The sequence below is a fragment of the Aegilops tauschii genome, chromosome 2 (genome assembly GCF_002575655.3).
Source record: "Aegilops tauschii subsp. strangulata cultivar AL8/78 chromosome 2, Aet v6.0, whole genome shotgun sequence".
NCBI classification, from domain to species: Eukaryota; Viridiplantae; Streptophyta; class Magnoliopsida; order Poales; family Poaceae; genus Aegilops; species Aegilops tauschii.
The window spans coordinates 212,778,978-212,806,700 of record NC_053036.3 but is presented as its reverse complement, the minus strand read 5'-3'; the positions used below and the strand labels follow the sequence as shown (position 1 = coordinate 212,806,700).

General features: G+C 47.8%; 1 protein-coding gene across 1 annotated transcript; it reads right to left on the bottom strand.

Annotated features, from left to right (window-relative positions):
* Positions 1–19,708: 19,708 nt before the first annotated feature.
* Positions 19,709–20,572, bottom strand: LOC141040891 (uncharacterized). The gene is made up of 2 exons (XM_073507006.1): positions 20,370–20,572; positions 19,709–20,315 (listed from the first exon to the last, which is right to left on the bottom strand). The coding sequence occupies exons 1-2, from the start codon at positions 20,570–20,572 to the stop codon at positions 19,709–19,711; spliced, it is 810 nt and encodes a 269-aa protein (XP_073363107.1).
* Positions 20,573–27,723: the final 7,151 nt, after the last annotated feature.

The window sequence follows — 27,723 nt, the reverse complement described above, 5'->3', positions numbered from 1 at the left end:
GGCTTCGAGCTCGGCCTTCTCTGCCTCCACCTTCTGCTCCAGCTTCTCCAGCCGGCTGCGCTCCGTATCCTATGCCTTCGCCAACTGCTCTATCTCGGCGTCGCGACCCCTGACGGCGTCCTCCCGGGACTTCATCTTCTCCTCCTCCGCCTTGCGGCCCCGAGCTTCGTTCGAACACTCACTGCGCATGGTCTTCAGTTCGGCCTCCAGCAACTGGCAGTGATCCTGGGCGGCCCCGGCATCCTTCAGCGCCACCTCGTGGGCAGCCGTAGCTTGGGCGACAGCCTGCTTGTCCTTCTCGGAGTCCGCCACAGCCTTTCTTAGCGCCGCCCAAACAGACACATCAGAGTGAAGCCAGCCAGAGATGAGCTCCAGACGCCGGGCCACCAGGCGACGGTCGGTGCCTTGAAGATCCTCCCACAACAGGGTCAACGCAAAAAGTGCGCGCTCAGGATGTCAGGGGAGGCGGAAGGATCCGGGGTCAGCAGCGCGGCGGGAGAAGGAGGAGGCAACGTCGTCACCATGGCCTTGGAGGCTGGGGGCTTCTAAGCTTTGGGGACCCTAGCAACCGAGCCGGACGCCGGCACCTCTGGAGCCAGCGAGGCTACGGGGGCTGCCTCCTCCGGAGGATGCTCCCCCAAGTCTCGTGAGGACGATCGGGCCGGGGAAGCGCGAGCACCGTTACTGCCCTTCCCTGCGGAGGAGGGTGCGGCCACCGCAGGCGATTTGGTCCCGAGCGGTACCACCGCTTCTTCCTTCCTCTTCTACGCCGCGGGCGTCGGCCTAATTGAGCAATGGAAAAGCGCCAAGAATCAGCAGCAGAAGCAGGAACAAGGAAGGACAAGAATACTTACTGGTCCACCGCGGCGTAGTCCCTCCGCTTCCTGAGCTTGAAACCTGAGAGCCTCGTAGCCTGAGGCGCAGGCGCGAGAGCTCCAGGTGCAGAAGAGGGAGCAGCAGATACGCCGGAAGCAGCTCCAGGCAGCGTCAGGACACGGGCGTCGTCTCGGGAGATCAGCGCCGACCTTCCCCTCGTCGGAACCTCGACCGGTGACCTCCCCCAGGGACTGGCCTTGGATCTCGAAGAGCCACCTGTCGTATGCAGCCCCCCTTCCCAGGGGGACACCGGCCTCGTCATCGTCATCAGGAAGGGTGCGGAGGATGTCGGCCTTGCGCAAAGGGGAGGTCTCCCCCGCCCCTTTGCGGGTCGCCTCCGAGTCGTGCTCCTCCTCCTCCTCCTCCTCTTCTTCCTCCTCTTCCTCCTCGCGAGACTCGCCGGAAGACATGTCCACCAGAGTTGTCGCCACCGGGACGTTTGTGGGCGCAGGCGGCATGAGCCCGCGCCCCTCGAAGACGGTCATGGAAGCGGCAGCCTCCGCCCCGTCTGAGCGGCGGAACAAGGGGATGAAGGAGTCCGACGGGTACCCTTGGTAGTCCCCGACCAAGGAACGGAGGGCCGAGCGCAACTCATCGGTAGAAAGGGCCTCTGGGCGGAGGCGGAGGTCATCCCCTTCGTCTCCAAGCTTCCACAAGGGGCGCGGGCGCGCCTGAGGGAGCTACGCGCTGCGCCATGAACTCCTTGACGATCATGGCCCGCGTCAGCTTCGCCGCCCTTGAGTCACCGGGCCACAGGTCGGCGGTTATCCTCTCCAGCACCTGCGCCACCAGGGAGTCGGTGAGCTTCGCGCGAAGCCACCCCTCTTGGGACACGGGTATCTCCATCGGCAGCACCAGTCGAGGGTGGGAGCACTTGGCGTCCATCGAGACCCACTTGCTCCTGAAACCCTCGGCCTTCTTCCCAGCCTTGGGGATAGCGTTGGCCTTGTTGGCCGCGACGAAGACAACACACCCAGAGCAGTGGCCCTCCTTGATCCGGAGGAAGAAGAAGTGGCATAGCAGCGCCATGGACGGCATCACTCCAACATACGCCTCACAGTAAAAGGCGAAGATCGACAGGAGGAGGATGGAGTTGGGATGAAGATGGAGGGCCTGGATCTTGTAGTGACTGAGGACGGAGTAGAAGAAGTCCGAGAAAGGGGGGACCAACCCGGCGATGATGCTGCTCATGAAGAAGGGGTAGAAAGTGCTGCCAGGGACCTCCGGCTTGGCGGAGCCAACCCGGAGCATGTACTTCCTCTTCTCATCACCCTCCGCTATCATCAGGAACACGACGGCGAGGCTCTTCTTCGAAACGCTCGGCGCATCAAGCGCTCGCTCGTACCACGACGACGAGGGAGCGGCCCGGGCTTTCTTGGGTGCCATTGGTGGCAGGCTTGAAGGAGGATCTGGGCAGATCTGGAGTCTCTGGAAGCAAGGAGCGAGAAAGGGGATCTGGAGCCAGACGAAGGAAAGCAGTGAAGGCAAATGCAGCCCGCGCTAGTATTTTGTCAGTCGGGCAGTTGCCGAGGCAGCGTGGGGAAGCAGAGACGCCCACGTCCCATCAGTCGCCACATGTCAACCGAGGCCGCAGGCTGTTGGGGCCCGCGGCGCACCGCACTTGCCCCTTGGCTTCGCCTCGAAGCCAAGTCCGAGCGTGCCTTGGGCTCGGGGGCTACTGTCGGCATCCTGGGAACGGGGGTCCCCAGACTTGCCTGCATGCGGCCCATGGCGTGGCTCCTCCAGCGGCCCTGTATGGCCCAACTTCATCAGCGAACAATCAAGACCCTCGCAAGGCGGACGACGTAAGACCTCCTCGGGGACAGCCTCACCAGGCTGGCTTGCAAGGGGCAGAGAGATCAAGGCGAGGGGCACCTCGCGAGGTTCCTGTAACGCAATCCATGACGACCAAGGCCAGGCGGGCGCTAGGCGGGCGCCAGAGCACGCAACATACTCGTTTCCTCTTTGGTGCTAAAGGGGCAAGTGCAGGCGAGGAGTCCCAAGGCATCAGGCAAAGGTTTCCATATCGGTGCAACGAGACCAAGACCAACAGGATGGCAGGATGGAGGTCAACGTGGAGCCCAGGATGGCGTCACCACCAGAGCCTTTGGCAGGCGAAGACCACCTTTAGTCAGGATAGCTTGTACTAGTTGTCTCCCTTCAAATTTGACCGTTGTTGGATCCCTTCCTGCCTACACTTGGGAAGAGGGCCAGGACCTCTACAAATAGGACTAGCCACCACAGTAGGAGGCAACTGATCTTGGGCCATTCAGATCATCCTCAACCACACAAGCTCACCAAGCTCAAGGACACCTCTCCTCAGGAGGTTGTTCTTCCCTAGTACATGTTCATCCGTAGCCCAAGAGGCAATCCACCACACCACACTGGAGTAGGGTATTACACCACATCGGTGGCCCGAACCAGTATAAACCCTATGTCCCTAGTTCTGCGAGCTCGAGGCGCTCAGCTTTGAGATCGCGGTGAGTGCGTGAGCTAGAGGGGGAGATATCTTCGTGCGCACCCCAGTGTTCGAACCTCGTGGGTTTTGCCGGAACCCGCAATCCGACAATGGCCAATCAGGTCGGCCCACATCACACAGGCCGGACGTCCGAGGACCCCTTAATCTAGGACTCCCTCACCCACTACCTATTGATGATAGTTTCCCTAATGAACAATTAGCTATCGTGAATGCTTCTCGTACTGCTATATGGTATGCTAATTATGCCAATTACATTGTTGCAAAATTTATACCACCTTGTTTCACATACCAGCAAAAGAAAAAGTTTTTCTATGATTTAAGACATTACTTCTGGGATGACCCATACCTTTGTAAAGAAGGAGTAGATGGTGTTATTGGACGTTCTGTACCTGAGCATGAACAGGAACAGATCTTATGCAAGTGTCACTCCGAGGCTTATGGAAGACACCATGCTGGAGATAGAACTGCGCATAAGGTATTGCAATCCGGTTCTTATTGGCCTCCTCTTTTTAAAGATGCCCGTAAGTTTGTCTTGTCTTGTAATGAATGTCAAAGAATTGGTAATATTAGTAGACGTCAAGAAATGCCTATGAACTATTCACTTGTTATTGAACCATTTGATGTTTGGGGCTTTGATTATATGGGACCGTTTCCTTCCTCTAATGGGTATACACATATTTTAATTGTTGTTGATTACGTTACTAAGTGGGTAGAAGCTATTCCAACTAGTAGTGCTGATCATAACACCTCTATTAAGATGCTTAAAGAAGTTATTTTTCTGAGGTTTGGAGTCCCTAGATACTTAATGACTGATGGTAGTTCACATTTTATTCATGGTGCTTTTCATAGAATTAAGTAGAATTGCATATCTATACCATCCAAAATCTAGTGGTCAGGTAGAATTAAGTCATAGGGAAATTAAATTAATTTTTCAAAAGACTGTTAATAGATCTAGAAAGAATTGGTCCAAAAAACTTGATGATGCATTATGGGCCTATAGAACTGCATATAAAAATCCTATGGGTATGTCTTTGCATAAAATGGTTTATGGAAAATCATGTCACTTACCTCTTGAACTAGAACATAAGGCATATTGGGCCATTAAAGAGCTCAATTATGATTTCAAACTTACCGGTGAGAAGAGACTATTTGACATTAGCTCACTTGATGAATGGAGAACCCAGGCCTATGAGAATGCCAAACTGTTTAAAGAAAAAGTTAAAAGATGGCATGACAAAAGGATACAAAAGCGTGAGTTTAATGTAGGTGATTATGTTTTATTATACAACTCTCGTTTAAGATTTTTTGGAGGAAAACTTCTCTCTAAATGCGAAGGTCCTTACATTATCGAGGAGGTCTACCGTTCCGGTGCCATAAAAATCAACAACTTCGAAGGCACAAATCCAGAGGTGGTGAACGGTCAAAGAATCAAACATTATATCTCAGGTAATCCAATAAATGTTTAAACTAATGTTATTGAAACCGTAACCCCGGAGGAATACATAAGGGACACTTTCCAGAATGTTTCAGACTCCGAAAAGGAATAGGTATGTGGTACGCTAAGTAAACCGACTCCAAAACAGTTCTAATGGCATTTTTCTCCGTTTTGGAATATTTAAGAAAATAGTAAAATAATAAGTAGTCCGGGAAGGACACGAGGGGCCCACGAGGGTGGAGGGCGCGCCCTACCCCCTGGTTGCACCCCCTGCCTCGTGGGCACCTCATGTGCCCTCCGGACTCCGTTTTCTTGCACGATACTTCTTTTGGTCGGTAAAAATTCATTATATAATCTCCCGAAGGTTTTGACCACCGTACCATGCAAATATCTCCTGTTTTTGTTTCAAGCTGTTTTCTGCCAGAGTTTTCAAGGCCAAGCATCATGTCGTCCCCCTCCTCCAACAACGCGGGCGACGATGCTTGGCTAATGAAGATAGAGATGAAGAGAGACGAACTTGGGGAGACAAACAAGGGTGATAAGATCAAGAAGGCCACGGAGGATCAAGCTTCGTCAGCAGAAGAAGAAGACTTCCTTCAACCTCACTATAATCATCTTACCCCTACTGAAATAGAAGCTTTCAAGATGATTGAAATAGTTCGGGTGCAAAACAAGTATCTCACTCGTGAAAATATTTTGTTGCAAGAATACATCACCGCACTCAAGGGCATTATTCGCAAACCGGAAGATCTCCTACGCTCGATGTGTGACATGACTTCATCAGCAACTTCATCATCACCACCTTTGAAGAAAGAGACATAAACACATGGGTATGGGCACTCCCCTTGGCAACTGCCAAGCTTGGGGTAGGTGCCCCGGTATTGTTTCACCATCACACTCCTATCTTTACCATTTTTCTTAGTTCGATCCTCTTAGTAATATCTTGATCTAGTAGAATAAAGTTTTAGTATGATGTAGTTTTGAGCTTTGCTTTATGATCCTTCTATGTAATCGAGTCAGTGAGCTATATATATATAATAAAGATTAGTTTTGAGTCGAGGGCTTTGCTATCTTGCTATGATCTTGAGGGAATAAAACAAAGAATAAAAAGAAATAAAAGGATCATATTGATCTTATGGAGAGTAATGACTTCACATATAAAGAGTATGATGAATAGAAGTTGTTGAGAGTTGACAAACATACTTTTGGTCATCGTTGCAATTAATAGGAAGTAATAAAGAAAGAGAGGTTTGCACATATAAATATACTATCTTGGACATCTTTTATGATTGTGAGCACTCATTAAAATATGACATGCTAAAAAGTTGAGGTTGGACAAGGAAGACAACGTAATGGGTTATGTTTTCTTACGTTCGAAATAAATTATATTGTCATGGATCATCCAACATGTTGAGCTTGCCTCTTCCCCCTAATGCTAGACAAATTCTTTGCACCAAGTAGAGATACTACTTGTGCTTCCAAATATCCTTAAACCCGGTTTTGGCATGAGATTCCACCATATCTACCTATGGATTGAGTAAGATCCTTCAAGTAAGTTGTCATTGTTGCAAGCAATAAAAATTGCTCTCTAAATATGTATGATCTATTAGTGTGAAGAAAATAAGCTTTATACGAGCTTGTGATATGGAAGAAATAAAAGCGACGGATTGCATAATAAAGGTCCCTATCACAAGTGGCAATATAAAGCGACGTTCTTTTGCATTAAGATTTTGTGCATCCAACCATAAAAGCACGTGACAACCTCTGCTTCCCTCTGCGAAGCGCCTATCTTTTATTCTTGTCTTATACCTTATACAAGAGTCATGGTGATCTTCACCTTTCCTTTTTACATTTTTTCCTTTGGCAAGCACAATGTGTTGGAAAGATCCTAATATATATATCTAATTGGATGTGGGTTTTTATAAAGCATTATTGTTGACGTTACCCTTGAGGTAAAAGGTTGGGAGGCAAAACTATAAGCCCCTATCTTTCTCTGTGTCCGATTAAAACTTCATACCCATAAGTATTGCGTGAGTGTTAGCAACTGTGAAAGACTAAATGATAGTTGAGTATGTGGACTTGCTGAAAAGCTCTTATATTGACTCTTTCCAATGTTATGATAAATTGCAATTGCTTCAATGACTGAGATTATAGTTTGTTAGTTTTCAATGAAGTTTCGGAATCATACTTTACATCGTGAATAGATTGTTACTTTAGCATAAGAAATCATATGACAATATATTATGTTGTTGTTTTAAGAAAAATAATGATGCCCTCATGTCCGTATTTTATTTTATCGACACCTCTATCTCTAAACATGTGGACATATTTTCCGATATCGGCTTCCGCTTGAGGACAAGCGAGGTCTAAGCTTGGGGGAGTTGATACGTCCATTTTGCATCATGCTTTTATATTGATATTTATTGCATTATGGGCTGTTATTAGACATTATGTCACAATACTTATGCCTTTTATCTCTTATTTTACAAGGTTTACCTGAAGAGGGAGAATGCCGGCAGCCGGAATTCTGGGCTGGAAGAGGAGCAAATATTAGAGACCTATTCTGCACAACTCCAAAAGTCCTGAAACTCCACGAAAGTCAGTTTTGGAATATATTAAAAATATCAGGCGAAGAAAGCACCACAGGGGGGCCACCCACCGTCCACGAGGGTGGAGGGCGTGCCCTACCCCCCTGGGCGCGCCCCTGCCTCGTGGCCCCCCTGGCAGGCCTCCGGTGCCCATCTTTTGCTATATGAAGTCTTTCGCCCTAGAAAAAATCAGAAGGAAGCTTTCGAGACGAAGCACCGCCGCCATGAGGTGGAACCCGGCAAAACCAATCTAGGGCTCCGGCAGAGCTGTTCTGCCTGGGAAACATCCCTCCGGGAGGGGGAAATCATCACCATCATCATCACCATCGATCCTCTCATTGGGAGGGGGTCAATCTCCATCAACATCTTCACCAGCAACATCTCCTCTCAAACCCTAGTTCATCTCTTGTATCCGATCGTTGTCTCAAAACCTTAGATTGGTACCTGTGTGTTGCTAGTAGTGTTGATTACTCCTTTTAGTTGATGCTAGTTGGTTTAATCGGTGGAAGATCATATGTTCAGATCCTTTATGCATATTAACACCCCTCTGATTATGAACATGAATTTTATTTGTGAGTAGTTACGTTTGTTCCTGAGGACATGAGAAAAGTCTTGCAATAAGTAGTCATGTGAATTTGGTATTCGTTCAATATTTTGATGAGGTGTATGTTGTCTTTCCTCTAGTGGTGTTATGTGAACGTCGACTACATGACACTTCACCATTGTTTGGGCCTAGAGGAAGGCATTGGGAAGTAATAAGTAGATGATGGGTTGCTAGAGTGACAGAAGCTTAAACCCTAGTTTATGCGTTGCTTCGTCAGGGGCTGATTTGGATCCACATGTTTCATGCCATGGTTAGGTTACCTTAATTCTTATTTCGTAGTTGCGGATGCTTGCGAGAGGGGTTAATCATAAGTGGGATGCTTGTTGTTGTTGTATTCTCACGGGGTGGTTGCGAGACGACAGATGCCACAGGGTGGCTTAAGGTGAGGGCAAGACCGCTGCCAGAAGATCCGGGGACGGGTATGCGAGTATCACGCGGTAGTTTACCCAGGTTCGGGGCTCTCCGGAGAGATAATACCCCTACTCCTGCATGTCTGGATATATATGTGGGGTGTACATCGGGCAGTACAAAGTGCTCCTGGAGCTGTATCTGAGATCAGTGCCAAGGGCATCTGATCTATGTATATGCATGGCATGCTCTAATGGCCAAGATGCATGCATGTGAGTGTGTGTGCGTGGATGCTCATCTAGGGAGCCATTGTGGCCGGCCAAGTGCATGTGGCGTGTGTCTATGTGAATGGATGGATGTGTGCCCCTTTATAGGAGTAGTGGGCATGGGTGGTGGTGGTGTTGGTTGTAAGCTACCTTGGGTAGCTTACAAACCAAGCCATGTATGAGGCATGTTGGGGGTGTCATACTTGTCTCCTGGGTCACTTCATAAATAGTGCCCAGGGACAAGTGACACTGTACATGATGGCTTGAGGTGACGTGTGCACAGTGCCGGGTACGGCCGTCTCGTCAGTGTCGGCGGTTGAGGTCGGCAGCAGGCTGGTTGGCGCAGCCAGACTGGGAGCAAGCTGGGTGGCGAGTCGTCCCAGGCAGTCGGACAGGGGGCCGCCTGGGCGTCCCGAGCAGTCGGACTGAGGGGCTTTGCTAGCCCTGATGTCTTGAGATATTTTCTTGACGTCTTCGGGGTACCCGTGGTCAATTACCCCAACAGTAGCCCCCGAGCCTCCGGGCAACTTGGCAAAGTTGGGCGGAGGTTTTTTGGCGGGTGTTGATGTAGAAGATGTCGATGACGGCCGGCTGCGGACTGCAGCCGGCGCGGCTTGCTTCCGGCGGGGGTGCGCAAGCGCACCCGCTTGGTGTAGCCTCCAGCGAGGAGGGGGGTTCACCATGGAAATGATCATGCAAAAGACAAAGTTAGTCCACGGAGATATATCAAATGATTGCTTTTAGCATTGCAAGTTTATGCGGAGAGTGCCGACTCGGTTTCGTCCGAGCCCCCTTAATCTTTTTCATCTTCCCTCCGCTCTTTGGCTTGTGCTCTCGCTTGCCGGACAGCCGCTCTGCAGTCTATGGCTGAGAGTGGGCCGCGAAGTGGAGTGTACAGTACTCAGACTCTGGGAGCAGATGCGACCGAGCAAATACTCATAAAGCAAATGGCCGGGTAGCCCGAACCATTTTTCTTCCTGGACATTTTTGCGTGGGTGGCCTCCAGCGCTCGCTCTTGCTAACCGGACAGCCCCTCTGCGGTCTATGGCTAAGAGTGAGCCTTTGGTACCGCACACGCTACTAAGCCGTCTGTGGGAACGAACGTCTCAGGCCAAGCGGCCAGCCCCTGGGCCAACTCTGGCTGGCGCCGGGGCGAACAATGATGCAACTGTTATAAAATGCGGAGATGGCCCCCCCGAGCATCGCTCGAGGTTAACTGTGCTTTCGCGATGCAAAAATATGCGAGTGAGGAGCTCACATAGATTTTCGTGTAGGCGAGGCGGAAGTTGCCGAAGATAGCCAACGCGGCCGGCGCTCGTGGAGCGCGCCGGCGCACCCGCTGGGTGTAGCCCTCAAGCCTCCGGGCGCTCGAGGAGGGTCCAGCCGGTCGGGCTTGACCGGCCAGGCAGCAAGCGGGACGCGACCGAGCCGGCTTGGCACAGCCGGCGAGGTGGCGAGGCGTTTGGCAGCGCCCTTTTTTTCTTTCTTCTCTTCTGCCGGCTGCTGGCAGCCGGACAAAACTCTTCTTTTGTCTTTTGTTTTTGTTTCTTGCAATCTTCCGTGGGGGCGCGCCAGCGCACCCACTGGGTGTAGCTCCCGAGATTCGGGCCGTCTGCTGAGCAGTCAGGCCGGATCTCCCGGCAACTACTTTATCTTCTTCCTTGCGAGGGCGCGTCAGCTCACCCGCTGGGTGTAGCCCCCGAGATTCGGGCTGACTGCTGAGCAATCTGGTAGACTCCCCGGCAACGGCGCTAGAAATCCTTTTTGCTAACTCTTGAGCGCTGCATTGGTTTTCCCTTGAAGAGGAAAGGGTGATGCAGCAAAGTAGCGTAAGTATTTCCCTCAGTTTTTGAGAACCAAGGTATCAATCCAGTAGGAGGCCACGCACGAGTCCCTCGCACCTACACAAACAAATAAATCCTCGCAACCAACGCGATAAGGGGTTGTCAATCCCTACACGGTCACTTACGAGAGTGAGATCTGATAGATATGATAAGATAATATTGTTGGTATTTTTATGCTAAAGATGCAAAGTAAAGAAAACAAAATAAAAACGGCGTCAGAAATAGCTTGTTGATGGGAGATTAATATGATGGAAAATAGACCTGGGGGCCATAGGTTTCACTAGTGGCTTCTCTCAAGAGCATAAGTATTTACGGTGGGTGAACAAATTACTGTTGAGCAATTGACATAATTGAGCATAGTTATGAGAATATCTAGGTATGATCAGTATATAGGCATCACGTCCGAGACAAGTAGACCGACTCCTGCCTGCATCTACTACTATTACTCCACACATCGACCAGTATCCAGCATGCATCTAGAGTATTAAGTTCATAAGAACAGAGTAACGCTTTAAGCAAGATGACATGATGTAGAGGGATAAACTCATGCAATATGATATAAATCCCATCTTGTTATCCTCGATGGCAACAATAGAATACGTGCCTTGCTGCCGCTACTGTCACTAGGAAAGGACACCGCAAGATTGAACCCAAAGCTAAGCACTTCTCCTATTGCAAGAAAGATCAATCTAGTAGGCCAAACCAAACTGATAATTCGAAGAAACTTGCAAATATTACCAATCATACATAAAAGAATTCAGAAGATTCAAATATTGTTCATAGATAAACTTGATCATAAACCCACAATTCATCGGTCTCAACAAGCACACCGCAAAAGAAGATTACATCGAATAGATCTCCACAAGAGATGGGGAGAACACTGTACTGAGATCCGAAAAGAGAGAAGAAGCCATCTAGCTAATAACTATGGACCCGAAGTCTGAGGTAAACTACTCACACTTCATCGGAGAGGCTATGGTGTTGATGTAGAAGCCCTCCATGATCGATGCCCCCTCCGGCGGAGCTCCGGAACAGGCCCCAAGATGGGATCTCACGGGTACAGAAGGTTGCGGCGGTGGAATTAGGTTTTTGGCTCCGTATCTGGTAGTTTGGGGGTACGTAGGTATATATAGGAGGAAGGAGTACATCGGTGGAGCAAGAGGGGGCCCACGAGGGTGGAGGGTGCGCCTGGGAGGTAGGTGCGCCCCCTACCTCGTGGCCTCCTGTTTGATGTCTTGATGTATGGTCCAAGTCCTCTGGATCATGTTCGTTCTGAAAATCATGTTCCCCAAGGTTTCATTCCATTTGGACTCTGTTTGATATTCTTTTTCTGCGAAACTCTGAAATAGGCAAAAAAACAGCAATTCTGGGCTGGGCCTCCGGTTAATAGGTTAGTCCCAAAAATAATATAAAAGTGTATAATAAAGCCCAATAATGTCCAAAACAGAATATAATATAGCATGGAACAATCAAAAATTATAGATACGTTGGAGACGTATCAAGCATCCCCAAGCTTAATTCCTGCTCGTCCTCGAGTAGGTAAATGATAAAAACAGATTTTTTGATGTGGAATGCTACTAGGCATAATTTCAATGTAATTCTTCTTAATTGTGGTATGAATATTCAGATCCGAAAGATTCAAGATAAAAGTTCAATATTGACATAAAAATAATAATACTTCAAGCATACTAACTAAGCAATTATATTTTCTCAAAATAACATGGCCAAAGAAAGTTCATCCCTACAAAATCATATAGTTTTATTCATGCTCCATTTTCGTCACACAAGAATGCTCTCATCATGCACAACCCCGATGACAAGCCAAGCAATTGTTTCATACTTTAGTAATCTCAAACTTTTTCAACCTTCACACAATACATGAGCGTGAGCCATGGATATAGCACTATGGGTGGAATAGAATATAATGATGGGGGTTATGTGGAGAAGACAAAAAACGAGAAAGTCTCACATCAACGTGGCTAATCAATGAGCTATGCAGATGCCCATCCATTGATGTTAATGCAAGGAGTAGGGATTGCAATGCAACGGATGCACTAGAGCTATAAATATATGAAAGCTCAACAAAAAAACTAAGTGGGTGTGCATCCAACTTGCTTGCTCACGAAGACCTAGGGCACTTGAGGAGGCCCATTGTTGGAATATACAAGCCAAGTTCTATAATGAAAAATTCCCACTAGTATATGAAAGTGACAAAACAAGAGACTCTCTATCATGAAGATTACGGTGGTACTTTGAAGCACAAGTGTGGTAAAAGGATAGTAACATTGTCCCTTCTCTCTTTCTCTCTCATTTTTTGGGCCTTCTTTTTTTATGGCCTTTCTCTTTTTTTTATTCCTCACTTGGGACAATGCTCTAGAAAATGATGATCATCACACTTCTATTTATTTACAACTCAATGATTACAACTCGATACTAGAACAAAGTATGACTCTATATGAATGCCTCCGGCGGTGTACCGGGATATGCAATGAACCAAGAGTGACATGTATGAAAGAATTATGAACGGTGGCTTTGCCACAAATACAATGTCAACTACATGATCATGCAAAGCAATATGACAATGATGAACGTGTCATGATAAACGGAACGGTGGAAAGTTGCATGGCAATATATCTCGGAATGGCTATGGAAATGCCATAATAGGTAGGTATGGTGGCTATTTTGAGGAAGATATAAGGAGGTTTATGTGTGAAAGAGCGTATCATATCATAGGGTTTGGATGCACTCGTGAAGTTTGCACGAACTCTCAATGTGATAAAGGGCAATGCACGGTACCGAAGAGGCTAGCAATGATGGAAAGGTGAGAGTGCGTATAATCCATGGACTCAACATTAGTCATAAAGAACTCACATACTTATTGCAAAAATCTACAAGTCATCAAAAACCAAGCATTACGTGCATGCTCCTAGGGGGATAGATTGGTAGGAAAAGACCATCGCTCGTCCCCGACTGCCACTCATAAGGAGGACACTCAAAGAACACCTCATGTTTCAAATTTGTTACATAACGTTTACCATACGTGCATGCTACGGGACTTGCAAACTTCAACACAAGTATTTCTCAAATTCACAACTACTCAACTAGCACAACTTTGATATCACTACCTCCATGTCTCAAAACAATCATCAAGCATCAAACTTCTCTTAGTATTCAACACACTCATAAGAAAGTTTTTACTAATCTTGAATACCTAGCATATTAGGATTATTTAAGAAAATTACCATGCTATTTAAAACTCTCAAAATAATCTAAGTGAAGCATGAGAGATTAATAGTTTCTTTAAAATAAATCCACCACCGTGCTCTAAAAGATATAAGTGAAGTACTAGAGCAAAAACTATATAACCCAAAAGATATAAGTGAAGCACATAGAGTATTCTAATAATTTCCGAATCATGTGTGTCTCTCTCAAAAGGTGTGTACAGGAAAGATTATTGTGGTAAACTAAAAAGCAAAGACTCAAATCATACAAGACGCTCCAAGCAAGACACATATCATGTGGTGAATAAAAATATAGCTCCAAGTAAAGTTACCGATGGAAGTAGACGAAAAGAGGGGATGCCTTTCGGGGCATCCCCAAGCTTTGACTTTTAGGTGCCCTTAGATTATCTTGGGGGTGCCATGGGCATCCCCAAGCTTAGGCTCTTGCCACTCCTTGTTCCATAATCCATCAAATCTTTTACCCAAAACTTGAAAACTTCACAACACAAAACTCAGCAGAAAATCTCGTGAGCTCCGTTAGCGAAAGAAAACAAAAGACCACTTCAAGGTAATGTAATGAACTCATTATTTATTTATATTGGTGATAAACCTACTGTATTCCAACTTCTCTATGGTTTATAAACTATTTTACTAGACATAGATTCATCAAGATAAGCAAACAACACACGAAAAACAGAATCTGTCAAAAACAGAACAGTCTGTAGTAATCTGTAACTAACGCAAACTTCTGGAACTCCAAAAAAATCAGCAAAAATAAGACGACCTAGACAATTTGTTTATTGATCAGCAGCAATTGTAATCAATATTATATCACGTTCTGGTGATTTTTAACAATTATTTTCGTGAAAGAAAGTTTCGGGAATTTTCTGCAAGATCAAATAACTATCATCCAAGAAGATCCTATAGGTTAAACTCGGCACAAACACTAATTAAAACATAAAAACACATCTAACCAGAGGCAGAACAAAAACTTATTCCAAAACAGAAGCAAAAAAGCAAAAAAAAAAAACTAAAAATAAAATTGGGTTGCCTCCCAACAAGCGCTATCGTTTAACGCCCCTAGCTAGGCATAAAAGCAAGGGTAGATCTAGGTATTGCCATCTTTGGTAGGCAATAAATAAGTGGCTCTCATGATAGATTCATATGGTAATTTTATTTTCTTTCTAGGGAAGTGTTCCATGCCTTTCTTTAATGGAAATTCGAATCTAATATTCCCTTCCTTCATATGAATAATTGCACCAATCGTTCTAAGGAAAGGTCTACCAAGAATAATAGGACATGAAGGATTGCAATCTATATCAAGAACAATAAAATCTACGGCCACATAGTTCCTATTTTCAACAATAAGAACATCATTAATTATTCCCATAGGTTTCTTAATGGTGGAATCCGCAAGGTGCAAGTTTAAAGAGCAATCATCAAAATCACGGAAACCTAACAAATCGCACAAAGTCTTTGGAATCGTGGAAACACTAGCACCCAAATCACACAAAGCATAGAATTCATGATCTTTAATTTTAATTTTAATAGTAGGTTCCCATTGATCATAAAGTTTTCTAGGGATAGAAACTTCCAACTCAAGTTTTTCTTCATAAGATTGCATCAAAGCATCAACGATATGTTTCGTAAAGGCTTTATTTTGACTATAAGCATGAGGAGAATTTAGCACAGATTGCAACAAGGAAATACAATCTATCAAAGAGCAATTATCATAATTAAATTCCTTGAAATCCAAAATAGTGGGTTCATTAATGTCTAATGTTTTGATCTCTTGAATCCCACTTTTATCAATTTTAGCATCAAGATCTAAAAACTCTGAATTTCTGGAACACCTTCTTGGTAAAGGTAGATCATATTCAGTCCCATCATTATCAAGATTCACATTGCAAAACAAAGATTTAATAGGAGACACATCAATAACTTTTAGATCCTCATCTTTATTTTCATAGAAACTAGAAGAACATGCTTTCATAAAGCAATCTTTCTTAGCACGCATCCTAGCGGTTCTTTCTTTGCAATCTTCAATGGAAATTATCATGGCTTTGAGAGACTCATTGATATCATGCTTAGGAGGAATAGATCTAAGTTTTAAAGAATCAACATCAAGAGAAATTATATCAACGTTCCTAGCCAATTCATCAACTTTAAGCAATTTCTCTTCAAGCAAAGCATTTAAATTCTTTTGCGAATTCATAAATTACATAACACTAGTCTCAAATTCAGAGGGCATCCATAAGAATTCTTGTAGGAATTACGATAATTATTAGAGGAATTACTAGGATAAGGCCTAGGGTTATAGTTTCCTCTATACGCGTTGTTACCAAAATTATTCCTACCAACAAAATTCACATCCATAGGTTCATTATTATTCTCAATCAAAGTAGACAAAGGCATATCATTAGGATCAGAAGAAATACTCTTAGTAGCAAATAATTTCATAAGTTCATCCATCTTTCTACTCAAAACATTAATTTCTTCTACCGCATGCACTTTTTTATTAGTAGATCATTCAGTGCGCCATTGAGAATAATTAACCATAATATTATCTAGGAGTTTAGTAGCTTCTCCTAAAGTGATTTCCACAAAAGTGCCTCCCATGGCCGAATCTAAAAGATTTCTAGAAGCAAAATTCAATCCGGCATAAAAAAATTTGTAGAATCATCCAAAAATTCAAACCATGCGTAGGGTAATTACGTAATTTCATCCTTTCCCAAGCTTGTGCAACATGTTCATGATCAAGTTTCTTAAAATTCATAATATCTTTTCTAAGAGAGATAATCTTAGCGGGAGGAAAATACTTAGAGATAAAAGAATCTTTGCACTTATTCCAAGAATCAATACTATTTTTAGGCAAAGATGAAAACCAAGCTTTAGCACGATCTCTAAGCGAAAAAGGAAATAGCTTCAATTTAACAATATCATTATCCACATCTTTCTTCTTTTGCATATCACACAAATCAACGAAGCTATTTAGATGGGTAGCGGCATCTTCACTAGGAAGGGCAGCGAATTGATCTTTCATGATAAGATTCAACAAAGCAGCATTGATTTCACAAGATTCAGTATCGGTAAGAGGAGCAATCGGAGTGCTAAGGAAATCATTATTGTTGGTATTGGTAAAGTCACATAATTTGGTATTATCTTGAGCCATCGTGACAAGCAAGCAATCCAACACACGAGCAAACAAGAAGCGAACAAACAGAGGCGAACGAAAAAGAGAGGGCGAATAAAACGGCAATGGTGAAGTGGGGGAGAGGAAAACAAGAGGCAAATGGCAAATAATGTAATGCGGCAGATAAGGGTTTGCGATGGGTACTTGGTATGTTGACTATTGCGTAGACTCCCTGGCAACGGCGCCAGAAATCCTTCTTGCTACCTCTTGAGCACTGCGTTGGTTTTCCCTTGAAGAGGAAAGGGTGATGCAGCAAAGTAGCGTAAGTATTTCCCTCGGTTTTTGAGAACAAGGTATCAATCCAGTAGGAGGCCACGCACGAGTCCCTCGCACCTACACAAACAAATAAATCCTCGCAACCAACGCGATAAGGGGTTGTCAATCCCTACACGGTCACTTAAAGGAGTGAGATCTAATAGATATGATAAGATAATATTTTTGGTATTTTTATGATAAAGATGCAAAGTAAAGAAAACAAAATAAAAACGGCGTCAGAAATAGCTTGTTGATGGGAGATTAATATGATGGAAAATAGACCCGGGGGCCATAGGTTTCACTAGTGGCTTCTCTCAAGAGCATAAGTATTTACGGTGGGTGAACAAATTACTGTTGAGCAATTAATAGAATTGAACATAGTTATGAGAATATCTAGGTATGATCATGTATATAGGCATCACGTCCGAGACAAGTAGACCGACTCCTGCCTGCATCTACTACTATTACTCCACACATCGACCGCTATCCAGCATGCATCTAGAGTATTAAGTTCATAAGAACAGAGTAACGCTTTAAGCAAGATGACATGATGTAGAGGGATAAACTCATGCAATATGATATAAACCCCATCTTGTTATCCTCGATGGCAACAATAAAATATGTGCCTTGTTGCCCCTACTGTCACTGGGAAAGGACACCGCAAGATTGAAGCCAAAGCTAAGCACTTCTCCCATTGCGAGAAAGATCAATCTAGTAGGCCAAACCAAACTGATAATTCGAAGAGACTTGCAAAGATAACCAATCATACATAAAAGAATTCAGAAGATTCAAATATTGTTCATAGATAAACTTGATCATAAACCCACAATTCATTGGTCTCAACAAACACACTGCAAAAGTAGATTACATCGAATAGATCTCCACAAGAGAGGGGGAGAACACTGTATTGAGATCCAAAAAGAGAGAAGAAGCCATCTAGCTAATAACTATGGACCCGAAGGTCTGAGGTAAACTACTCACACTTCATCGGGGAGGCTATGGTGTTGATGTAGAAGCCCTCCGTGATCGATGCCCCCTCCGGCGGAGCTCCGGAACAGGCCCCAGGATGGGATCTCACCGGTACAGAAGGTTGCGGCGGTGGAATTAGGTTTTTGGCTCCGTATCTGGTAGTTTGGGGGTACGTAGGTATATATAGGAGGAAGGAGTACATCGGTGGAGCAAGAGGGGGCCCATGAGGGTGGAGGGCGCGCCTGGGGGGTAGGCGCGCCCCCCTACCTCGTGGCCTCCTGTTTGATGTCTTGATGTCGGGTCCAAGTCCTCTGGATCACGTTCGTTCGGAAAATCACGTTCCCGAAGGTTTCATTCCGTTTGGACTCCGTTTGATATTCCTTTTCTGCGAAACTTTGAAATAGGCAAAAAACAGCAATTCTGGGCTGGGCCTCCGGTTAATAGGTTAGTCCCAAAAATAATATAAAAGTGTATAATAAAGCCCAATAATGTCCAAAACAGAATATAATATAGCATGGAACAATAAAAAATTATAGATACGTTGGAGACGTATCAGGAGCCAGCTGCGCGTGCTCGGAGCCGGGTGGCTAGGCGGCGAGTCGGCGGGCGGTCGGGCTGGCTGGGTGAGCGGGAGGATCCGACGGAGCCAGCAGGCGGAGCCGGTGAGTTGGAGGGGAGCGTTGGGCCGCGCGGCGCCATGGCGCAAGCAGAGCGGCGCGTGTGGCCGGGTCGCGGGCAGAGGCGAGCGGTGGGACCAGGTGGAGAGGAGCGCCTAGGGGACGGAGGCGGGGCCAGGCGGCGCCGGCGACGGGGCGCGGCCGGGACGCAGGCACCGGCCGGGGGAGGCGAGGCGGCAGCCGGAGCGGTCCGCGAGCCGGCGGGCGGACCGCCGTTGCAGCCGGCGCGGGGGGCGGAGCCAACGCGCGCGGACGTAGAGGTGACTCGGCGACCCACTGCGCGGCGGCTCGGGAGACGGGCGCATGGACGTAGACGGCCTGGACGAGACGGTGCGGGCGGCTCGGAGGCTAGCGCAGGGGAGCCGGCTTCGTGTAGGAGAGCCGCAGGAGCTCGGCGGAGATCGGGCGAGGCGCGCGACCTACTGGGGCTGGCGTCTCTGTTGGTGGAGCGGGCTACGACACACGTCGGTGATCACCGGAGACAAGCTCAAAGTGGCGGAGGAAGAACACACGAGATTTGCCGGCGCACGAACGCCCCCCCCCCCCCCCCGCACGTACAGGTTTCTTTGGATTTCACCATGAGCACGAACTCGTTTTCCACAGCGACTCACACAGGGGGGGCGCACGGACATGCCCGAGCTGCACCACGACTCACCCACCTCCCACTCGCCGCGCCCTGCACGCTCTGGCTCGCGCCCGCCCATCGCGCTCTGACGCGATCGCCGCGGCCAGTCCGCGCGCCCTACGCGGCCCACGCCCTGGTCCTTCGCTAACAGAACCCGCCCACACGCGCTAACTCATGCACACACTCACACCAACACTTGGAAGCGCACGCACGCACACAAGTCTGCTCCCGCCCGAGCTCGACGCGCCCACTGCGCGGACGCACACGCTCGCCGTGTGTAAACCCTAGCCGAGGCTTATTGCCTACATTTCACCTCCTAAGCCGAGGCTCAGAGCAGGCCACCGTCCTTGACGCCGGCGTCCGCCATCAGCGCATGCTCCGCCGCCGCCGCCTTGCGCAGCTCCGGGCAATCGCACTTGAAGTGGCCGCGCTCGCCGCACTTGTAGCAGCGGCCACGCTTGTGGCCGCCATCCCGCGTCGCCACACTGTGCGCATCGTCGTCGTCATCCCGAGCTCCCCCTTGACGCCGCTCTTGCACTCGCCACTGCGCCGCCGTGTACATGAGCTGCCCGTCCGCCCACTCGCCGTTGTTCTGCCCGTGGCGCCGCACCCGCTCGTCGAAGGTGCGCAGCCGCCCGAGCGCCTCGTCGTATGTTAGCTCCTCGGGGGCGCAGAACTGCTCGATGCCGGCAACGACGGGGAAAAGGCGGTCTGATACCGTGTCCAGGAGCTTCTTCACCAGCTTCGTCTCGCCCAGCGTCTCGCCCAGGCCCGCGAACCGCGCCGCCATGCCCGCAAGCCGTCCGGCGTACGCGTCCAGGGACTCGCCGTCCTCCATCTTCAGCCGATCAAGCTCGCCGCGCAGCGTCGCCCTCCTCGCCGCGCGCACCCGCTCGGCGCCGACGAAGCGCACCTTCAGAGAGTCCCATACCTCTCTGGCAGTGGGTTTCGTCGCCACCGAGAGCAACACGTCCTCCGGCAGCCCCTACAGGAGCAGCGCCCGTGCCTTCTTGCACTTTTTGCCGTTCACCGCCGCGTCGCCTGCCGGCGCCACCGCCTCCCACAGCGTGTGAGCATCAAGGATTGCCCGTGCCTTGATCGCCCACACGGTGTAGCCGTCCGGCGCGAGGACCGGCATCCCCATGGACACCGATCCGCCCGCGCTGCCTCCGCCGTGTGGAACCAGAGCCATCGACGCCGGCGATCTCCCTCACCTCGCTCTGATACCAAATGTTGGTGCAACGGGCTACGGCACACGCCGGTGATCACCGGAGACAAGCTCAAAGTGGCGGAGGAAGAACACACGAGATTTGCCGGCGCACGAACCCCCTCCCCCCCGCACGTACGGGTTTCTCTGTATTTCACCACGAGCACGAACTCGTTTTCCACATCGACTCACACAGGGGGGAGAGGGTTTTATACCCGTGCGCACGGACGTGCCCGAGCTGCTCCACGACTCACCCACCCCCCACTCGCCGCAACCTGCACGCTCTGGCGCGCGCCCGCCCATCGCGCTCTGACGCGATCGCCGCAGCCACTCCGCGCGCCCTACGCGGCCCACGCACTGGTCCTTCGCTAACAGAACCCGCGCACACATGCTAACTCACGCACACACTCACACCTACACTTGGAAGCACAAGCACACACCCAAGTCTGCTCCGGCCCGAGCCCGACGCGGCCACTGCGCGCACGCATGCGCTCGCCGTGTGTAAACCCTAGCCGAGGCTTATTGCCTATAGACTCGACCAGCGGGCGTGAGTAAGCAGAGAAGACTGAGCAGTGCAGTAGCATGGTGGTTGGAGTGAAGGATAGGCTGAGCGCGGGGCGTGCGCGCGAGGACAGGACGACGGCCGCAGGGACGAGGTCCGGCGCCGGCATGAGCCCAACGGCCAAAAGCAGTGCCAGCACAGGGAGCGCAACAACGGCCACGCACGGTGGAGCGCTGGGCGGTTCGTGGACATTGTCTGTCCAGGATACGGGCGATGCATGGCCAATATCTGGCTTGTGTATGGGGCACATCCGAGTAGTAACTGGGATATGTGTCTGACTATGGTTTGACTTGCATCTAGCTAGCTTGCATAGATGGTATGTGGAGGAGCGAATGCGTGTTTCGTCCAGAGCAAGGCGCAATGCGGAGGGAAGCAGACGCGAGCGGCGCGTGGATGCATGTGGCCGACCGAAGGGAGGCCCCGCGCGCACGCGGATGGACGGCCGGCGTTGCGGTGGTGGTGAAGAAGGCAAGGCCGACGGCGAGGACGTGCCGCCCCTCGTGGCCATTCCAGGGGCATGTCGATGCCGAGCCCCCGACTGCTATCAGAGAGACAGCGTGACGCCGCGGTTGTGAAGACGAAGATGGTCCCGCCCGGACTGCAAAACCAGCAGCAGCTTGCCCCACGGTGGGTGCCAGCTATCGTGGTATTCTCACGGGGTGGTTGCGAGACGACAGATGCCATAGGGTGGCTTAAGGTGAGGGCAAGACCGCTGCCAGAATATCTGGGGACGGGTATGCGAGTATCACGCGGTAGTTTACCCAGGTTCGGAGCTCTCCAGAGAGATAATACCCCTACTCCTGCATGTCTGGATATATATGTGGGGTGTACATCGGGCAGTACAAAGTGTTCCTAGAGCTGTATCTGAGATCAGTGCCAAGGGCATCTGATCTCGTATATGTATATGCATGGCATGCTCTAATGGCCAAGATGCATGCATGTGAGTGTGCGAGCGTGGATGCTCATCCAGGGAGCCATTGTGGCTGGCCAAGTGCATGTGGCTTGTGTCTATGTGGATGGATGGATGTGTGCCCCTTTATATAGGAGTAGTGGGCATGGGTGGTGGTGGCGTTGGTTGTAAGCTACCTTGGGTAGCTTACAAACCAAGCCATGTATGAGGCATGGTGGGGGTGTCATACTTGTCTCCTCGATCACTTCATAAATAGTGCCCAGGGACAAGTGACACTGTACATGATGGCTTGAGGTGACGTGTGCACAGTGCCGGGTACATCCGTCTCGTCAGTGTCGGCGGTTGACTTTGGGCAGTCGGCAGGTTGACGTAGTCAGCAGCCGGCTGGTTGGCGCAGCCAGACGGGGAGCAAGCCGGGTGGCGAGTCGGCCCAGGCAGTCGGACAGGGGGCCGCCTGGGCGGCCTGAGCAGTCGGACTCAGGGGTTTTGCTAGCCCCGATGTCTTGAAATATTGTCTTGCCGTCTTCGGGGTACCCGTGGTCAATTACCCCGACACTTGTCCAAGGAAAGCCAGTACCCAAGCATCGGTCCACCTACATATCAAATTATCAAAGTAACGAATGCGAATCATATGAGCATGATGAAAACTAGCTTCACGATAATTCCCATGTGTCTCGGGAGCCCTTTCCTTTATATAAGAGTTTGTCCAGGCTTGTCCTTTGCTACAAAAAGGATTGGGCCACCTTGCTGCACCTTGTTTACTTTTATTAATTGTTACCCGTTACGAATTACCTTATCATAAAACTATCTGTTACCGATAATTTCAGTGCTTGCAGAGAATACCTTACTGAATACTGCTTGTCATTTCCTTCTGCTCCTCGTCGGGTTCGATACTCTTACTTATCGAAAGGACTACGATAGATCCCCTATACTTGTGGGTCATCGTTTACCGCTATTGTTTTGGGGTTATGCTTTAGAGAGGGTTGCATTCCCATTAAATAGGGCACCATCTAAATCCGTTGAGACGACACCATATGAACTGTGGTTTGGCAAGAAACCTAAGCTGTCGTTTCTTAAAGTTTGGGGCTACGATGCTTATGTGAAAAAGCTTCAATCTAATAAGCTCGAACCCAAATCGGAGAAATGTGTCTTCATAGGATACCCAAAAGAGACTGTTGGGTACACCTTCTATCACAGATCCAAAGGCAAGATCTTCATTGCTAAGAATGGATCCTTTCTAGAGAAGGAGTTTCTCCCGAAAGAAGTGAGTCAGAGGAAAGTAGAACTTGATGAGGTAATTGTACCTTCTCCCAAATTGGAAAGTAGTTCATCACAGAAATCAGTTCCAGTGATTCCTACACCAATTAGTGAGGAAGCTAATGATGACGATCATGAAACTTCAGATCAAGTTACTACCGAACCTCGTAGGCCAACCAGTGTACGATCCTCACCAGAGTGGTGCGGTAATCCTACTCTAGAGGTCGTGTTACTTGACCATGACAAACCTACGAACAAGGAGCAAGCGATGATGAGCCCAGATTCCGCAAAATGGCTTGAGGCCATGAAATCTGAGATGGGATCCATGTATGAGAACAAAGTGTGCACTTTGGTTGACTTGCCCGATGATCGGCAAGCCATAGAGAATAAATGGATCTTCAAGAAGAAGACTGACGCCGATGGTAATGTTACTGTACAAAGCTCGACTTGTTGCGAAAGGTTTTCGACAAGTTCAGGGAGTTGACTACGATGAGACCTTCTCACCCGTAGTGATGCTTAAGTCTGTCCGGATCATGTTAGCAATTGCCATGATTATGAAATTTGGCATATGGATGTCAAAACTGCATTCCTTAATGGATATCTTAAAGAAGAGTTGTATATGATGCAACCAGAAGGTTTGGTCGATCCTAAAGGTGCTAACAAAGTGTGCAAGCTCCAGCGATCCATTTATGGACTGGTGCAAGCCTCTCGGAGTTAGAATAGACACTTTGATAGTGTGATCAAAGCATATGGTTTTATACAGACTTTTGGAGAAGCCTGTATTTACAAGAAAGTGCGTGGGAGCTCTATAGCATTCCTAATATTATATGTGGATGACATATTGTTGATTGGAAACAGTACAGAATTTCTGGATAGCATAAAAGGATACTTGAATAAGAATTTTTCAATGAAAGACCTTGGTGAAGCTGCTTATATATTGGGCATCAAGATCTATAGAGATAGATCAAGACGCTTGATTGGACTTTCACAAAGCACATACCATGATAAAGTTTTGAAGAAGCTCAAATTGGATCAGTCAAAGAATGGGTTCTTGCCTGTGTTACAAGGTGTGAAGTTGAGTCAGACTCAATGCCCGACCACTGCAGAAGATAGAGAGAAAATGAAAGTCATTCCCTATGCCTTAGCCATAGGTTCTATTATGTATGCAATGCTATGTACCAGACCGGATGTGTGCCTTGCTATAATTTTAGCAGGGAGGTAAAAGTAATCCAGGAGTGGATCACAGGACAGTGGTCAAGAACATCCTGAAATACCTGAAAAGGACTAAGGATATGTTTCTCGTTTATGGAGGTGACAAAGAGCTCGTCGTAAATGGTTACGTCGATGCAAGCTTTGACACTGTTCCGGATGACTCTAAGTCACAAACTACATACGTATTTATATTGAATGGTGGAGCTGTCAGTTGGTGCAGTTCTAAGCAGAGCATCGTGGCGGGATCTACGTGTGATGCGGAGTACATAGCTGCTTCGGAAGCAGCAAATGAAGGAGTCTGGATGAAGGAGTTCATATCCAATCTAGTTGTAATAACTAGTGCATCAGGTCCAATGAATATCTTTTGTGACAATACTGGAGCAATAGCCTTGGCAAAGGAAACCAGATTTCACAAGAGAACCAAACACATCAAGAGACGCTTCAATTCCATCCGCGATCAAGTCAAGGTGGGAGACATAGAGATTTGCAAAATACATACAGTTCTGAATGTTGTAGACCCGTTGACTAAGCCTCTTCCACGAGCAAAACATGATAAGCACGAAGACTCCATGGGTGTTAGAATCATTACTCTGTAATCTAGATTATTGACTCTAGTGCAAGTGAGAGACTGAAGGAAATATGCCCTAGAGGCAATAATAAAGTTGTTATTTATATTTCCTTATATCATGATAAATGTTTATTATTCATGCTAGAATTTTATTAACCGGAAATTTAGTACATGTGTGAATACATAGACAAACAGTATGTCCCTAGTGTGCCTCTACTAGACTAGCTCGTTAATGAAAGATGGTTAAGTTTCCTAACCATAGACATGTATTGTCATGTGATCAACGGGATCACATCATTACAGAATGATGTGATGGACAAGACCCATCCATTAGCTTAGCATAATGATCATTTAGTTTTATTGCTATTGCTTTCTTCATGACTTATACATATTCCTCTGACTATGAGATTATGCAACTCCCGAATACCGGAGGAACACTTTGTGTGCTATCAAACGTCACAACGTAACTGGGTGATTATAAAGATGCTCTACAGGTGTCTCCGATGGTATTTTTTGAGTTGGCATAGATCGAGATTAGGATTTGTCACTTCGTGTATCGGAGAAGTATCTCTGGGCCCTCTCGGTAATGCACATCACTATAAGCCTTGTGTGCAATGTGACTAATGAGTTAGTTACGGGATGATGTATTACGGAACGAGTAAAGAGACTTGCTGGTAACGAGATTGAACTAGGTATGAAGATACCGACGATTGAATCTTGGGCAAGTAACATACCGATGACAAAGGGAATAACGTATGTTGTTATGCGGTTTGACCGATAAAGATCTTCGTAGAATATGTAGGAACCAATATGAGCATCCAGGTTCCGCTATTGGTTATTGACCGGAGATGTCTCTCCGTCATGTCTACATAGTTCTCGAACCCGTAGGGTTTGCACGCTTAACATTCGATGATGATTTGTATTATGAGTTATGTGATTTCATGACCTAAGTTTGTTCGGAGTTCCAGATGAGATCACGGACATGATGAGGAGTCTCAAAATGGTCGAGAGGTAAAGATTGATATATTGGACGAAGGTATTCGGACACCGGAAAGGTTTCGGGACGTTCCAGATATTTATCGGGGAACCGAGGGGTTACCGGAACCCCCCAGGGAAGTCATGGGCCTTAATGGGCCATAAGGGAGTAGGATAGGGAAGGCCACAAGGTGGCGCGCGCCCCTCCCCATGGCAGTCCGAATTGGACTAGGGGGAGGGGGCGCGACCCCCTCTTTCCTTCCCCTCTCCCTCTCCTTCCCTCCTTCCCCCTCTTGGAATAGGAAAGGGGGGCGGATCCTACTAGTTTTGGAGTCCTAGTAGGACTCCCCCCTTGGCGCGCCTCCCCATTGGCTGGCTTCCTCCTCCCCCCTCCTTTATATACGTGGCCAGGGGGCACCCCAAAGCACACACGAGTGCGCGTCGGTCCTAAACAAAAGGTTTTTAACCCCTTTCCGCGACGGCATCTGGAACCGTCGCCAAGTGAGTGTGGGCGATAGGGGGGTCTTTCCCACACGACCCAGAAACCGTCGGGGATATGCCCTCCTGGCACACACGTTCGGCAAAATGAGGTCGTGTGCGACCGGCGGGCGCTCAAATACGGAAATACGTACAGTAGAGCTAAAAATACAATTATATGGCGAAATTGTTTTCGGTCGCAAGTACATCCCACACAGTCAGTCCCCACTAAACTTTTCTGTTCGTATGTACATCCCACATAGTCTCTCCAAGGAAAACGTTTCCGTTCACAGGTACATCACACACAATTTTTCCCGCTAAATCGTTTGTGATAGCGTTGCCATTGCACACGATATTAATAATTTTATCGTTTGCATTATTGAATGCATCACACACGGTGCGTAGAAAGAAACTGTGTGGCAAAGGTTGTCCATCACACACACTTTTTATGTGATAAACGTTTGCGCAAGGTGGCCTAACGCAAACAGTTTTCAAGAGAAAGTCGTGTCTGCAGTGGAGATTGATCGCACACGTAGTGGATCCTAGAAATGTTTTTGATCTCCACGTATATCGCAGGCGTTTTGCTTTTGCAAACCGTGTGTAGTGTAATCCCTATTTAATCCATAATTAATCCAATTAATCCCTAATTTAAAAATCACATGTTATGAATTTGAAAGTAGGTAATCACTTATTTCATATCCAACCATGTTTATTACAAATATAGGTTCAACCACGAATCCATAATTCAATGCACAGGTACATATACTGAAGAACTACAGAAGCACCAAGTAAAGAGTGATGAACCGCAGTTGTACTAAAGACTGTAAAGAGAGAGGCGAAAGACATTCTGGTTGCTGGAGAAGGTGAAGCGGAATGCCCATATTGTGCCCTCCTCCATGCGTAAGGCGCGCACGACTCTAGGCCAACCCCTTGTGATGGCTGCCCGTCCATCCTTCATTGTTTTCATTAGGACTTCTCGATGCTCATTGTAGTCTGGATGAAATACTTTAACCTTCATTGCGTGTCCACCAATCATGTACTTTGCGAGGTAATCTTGAGTGAACTGCTTCGGGAACCACTGGGAACAAAAAAGATTCAGACATTGTTGTCTAACAACTCATTATGGGCAGTAAAAAGAGAAGGCTGCAGAGTTTGTAGTTACCATCATACAGCTC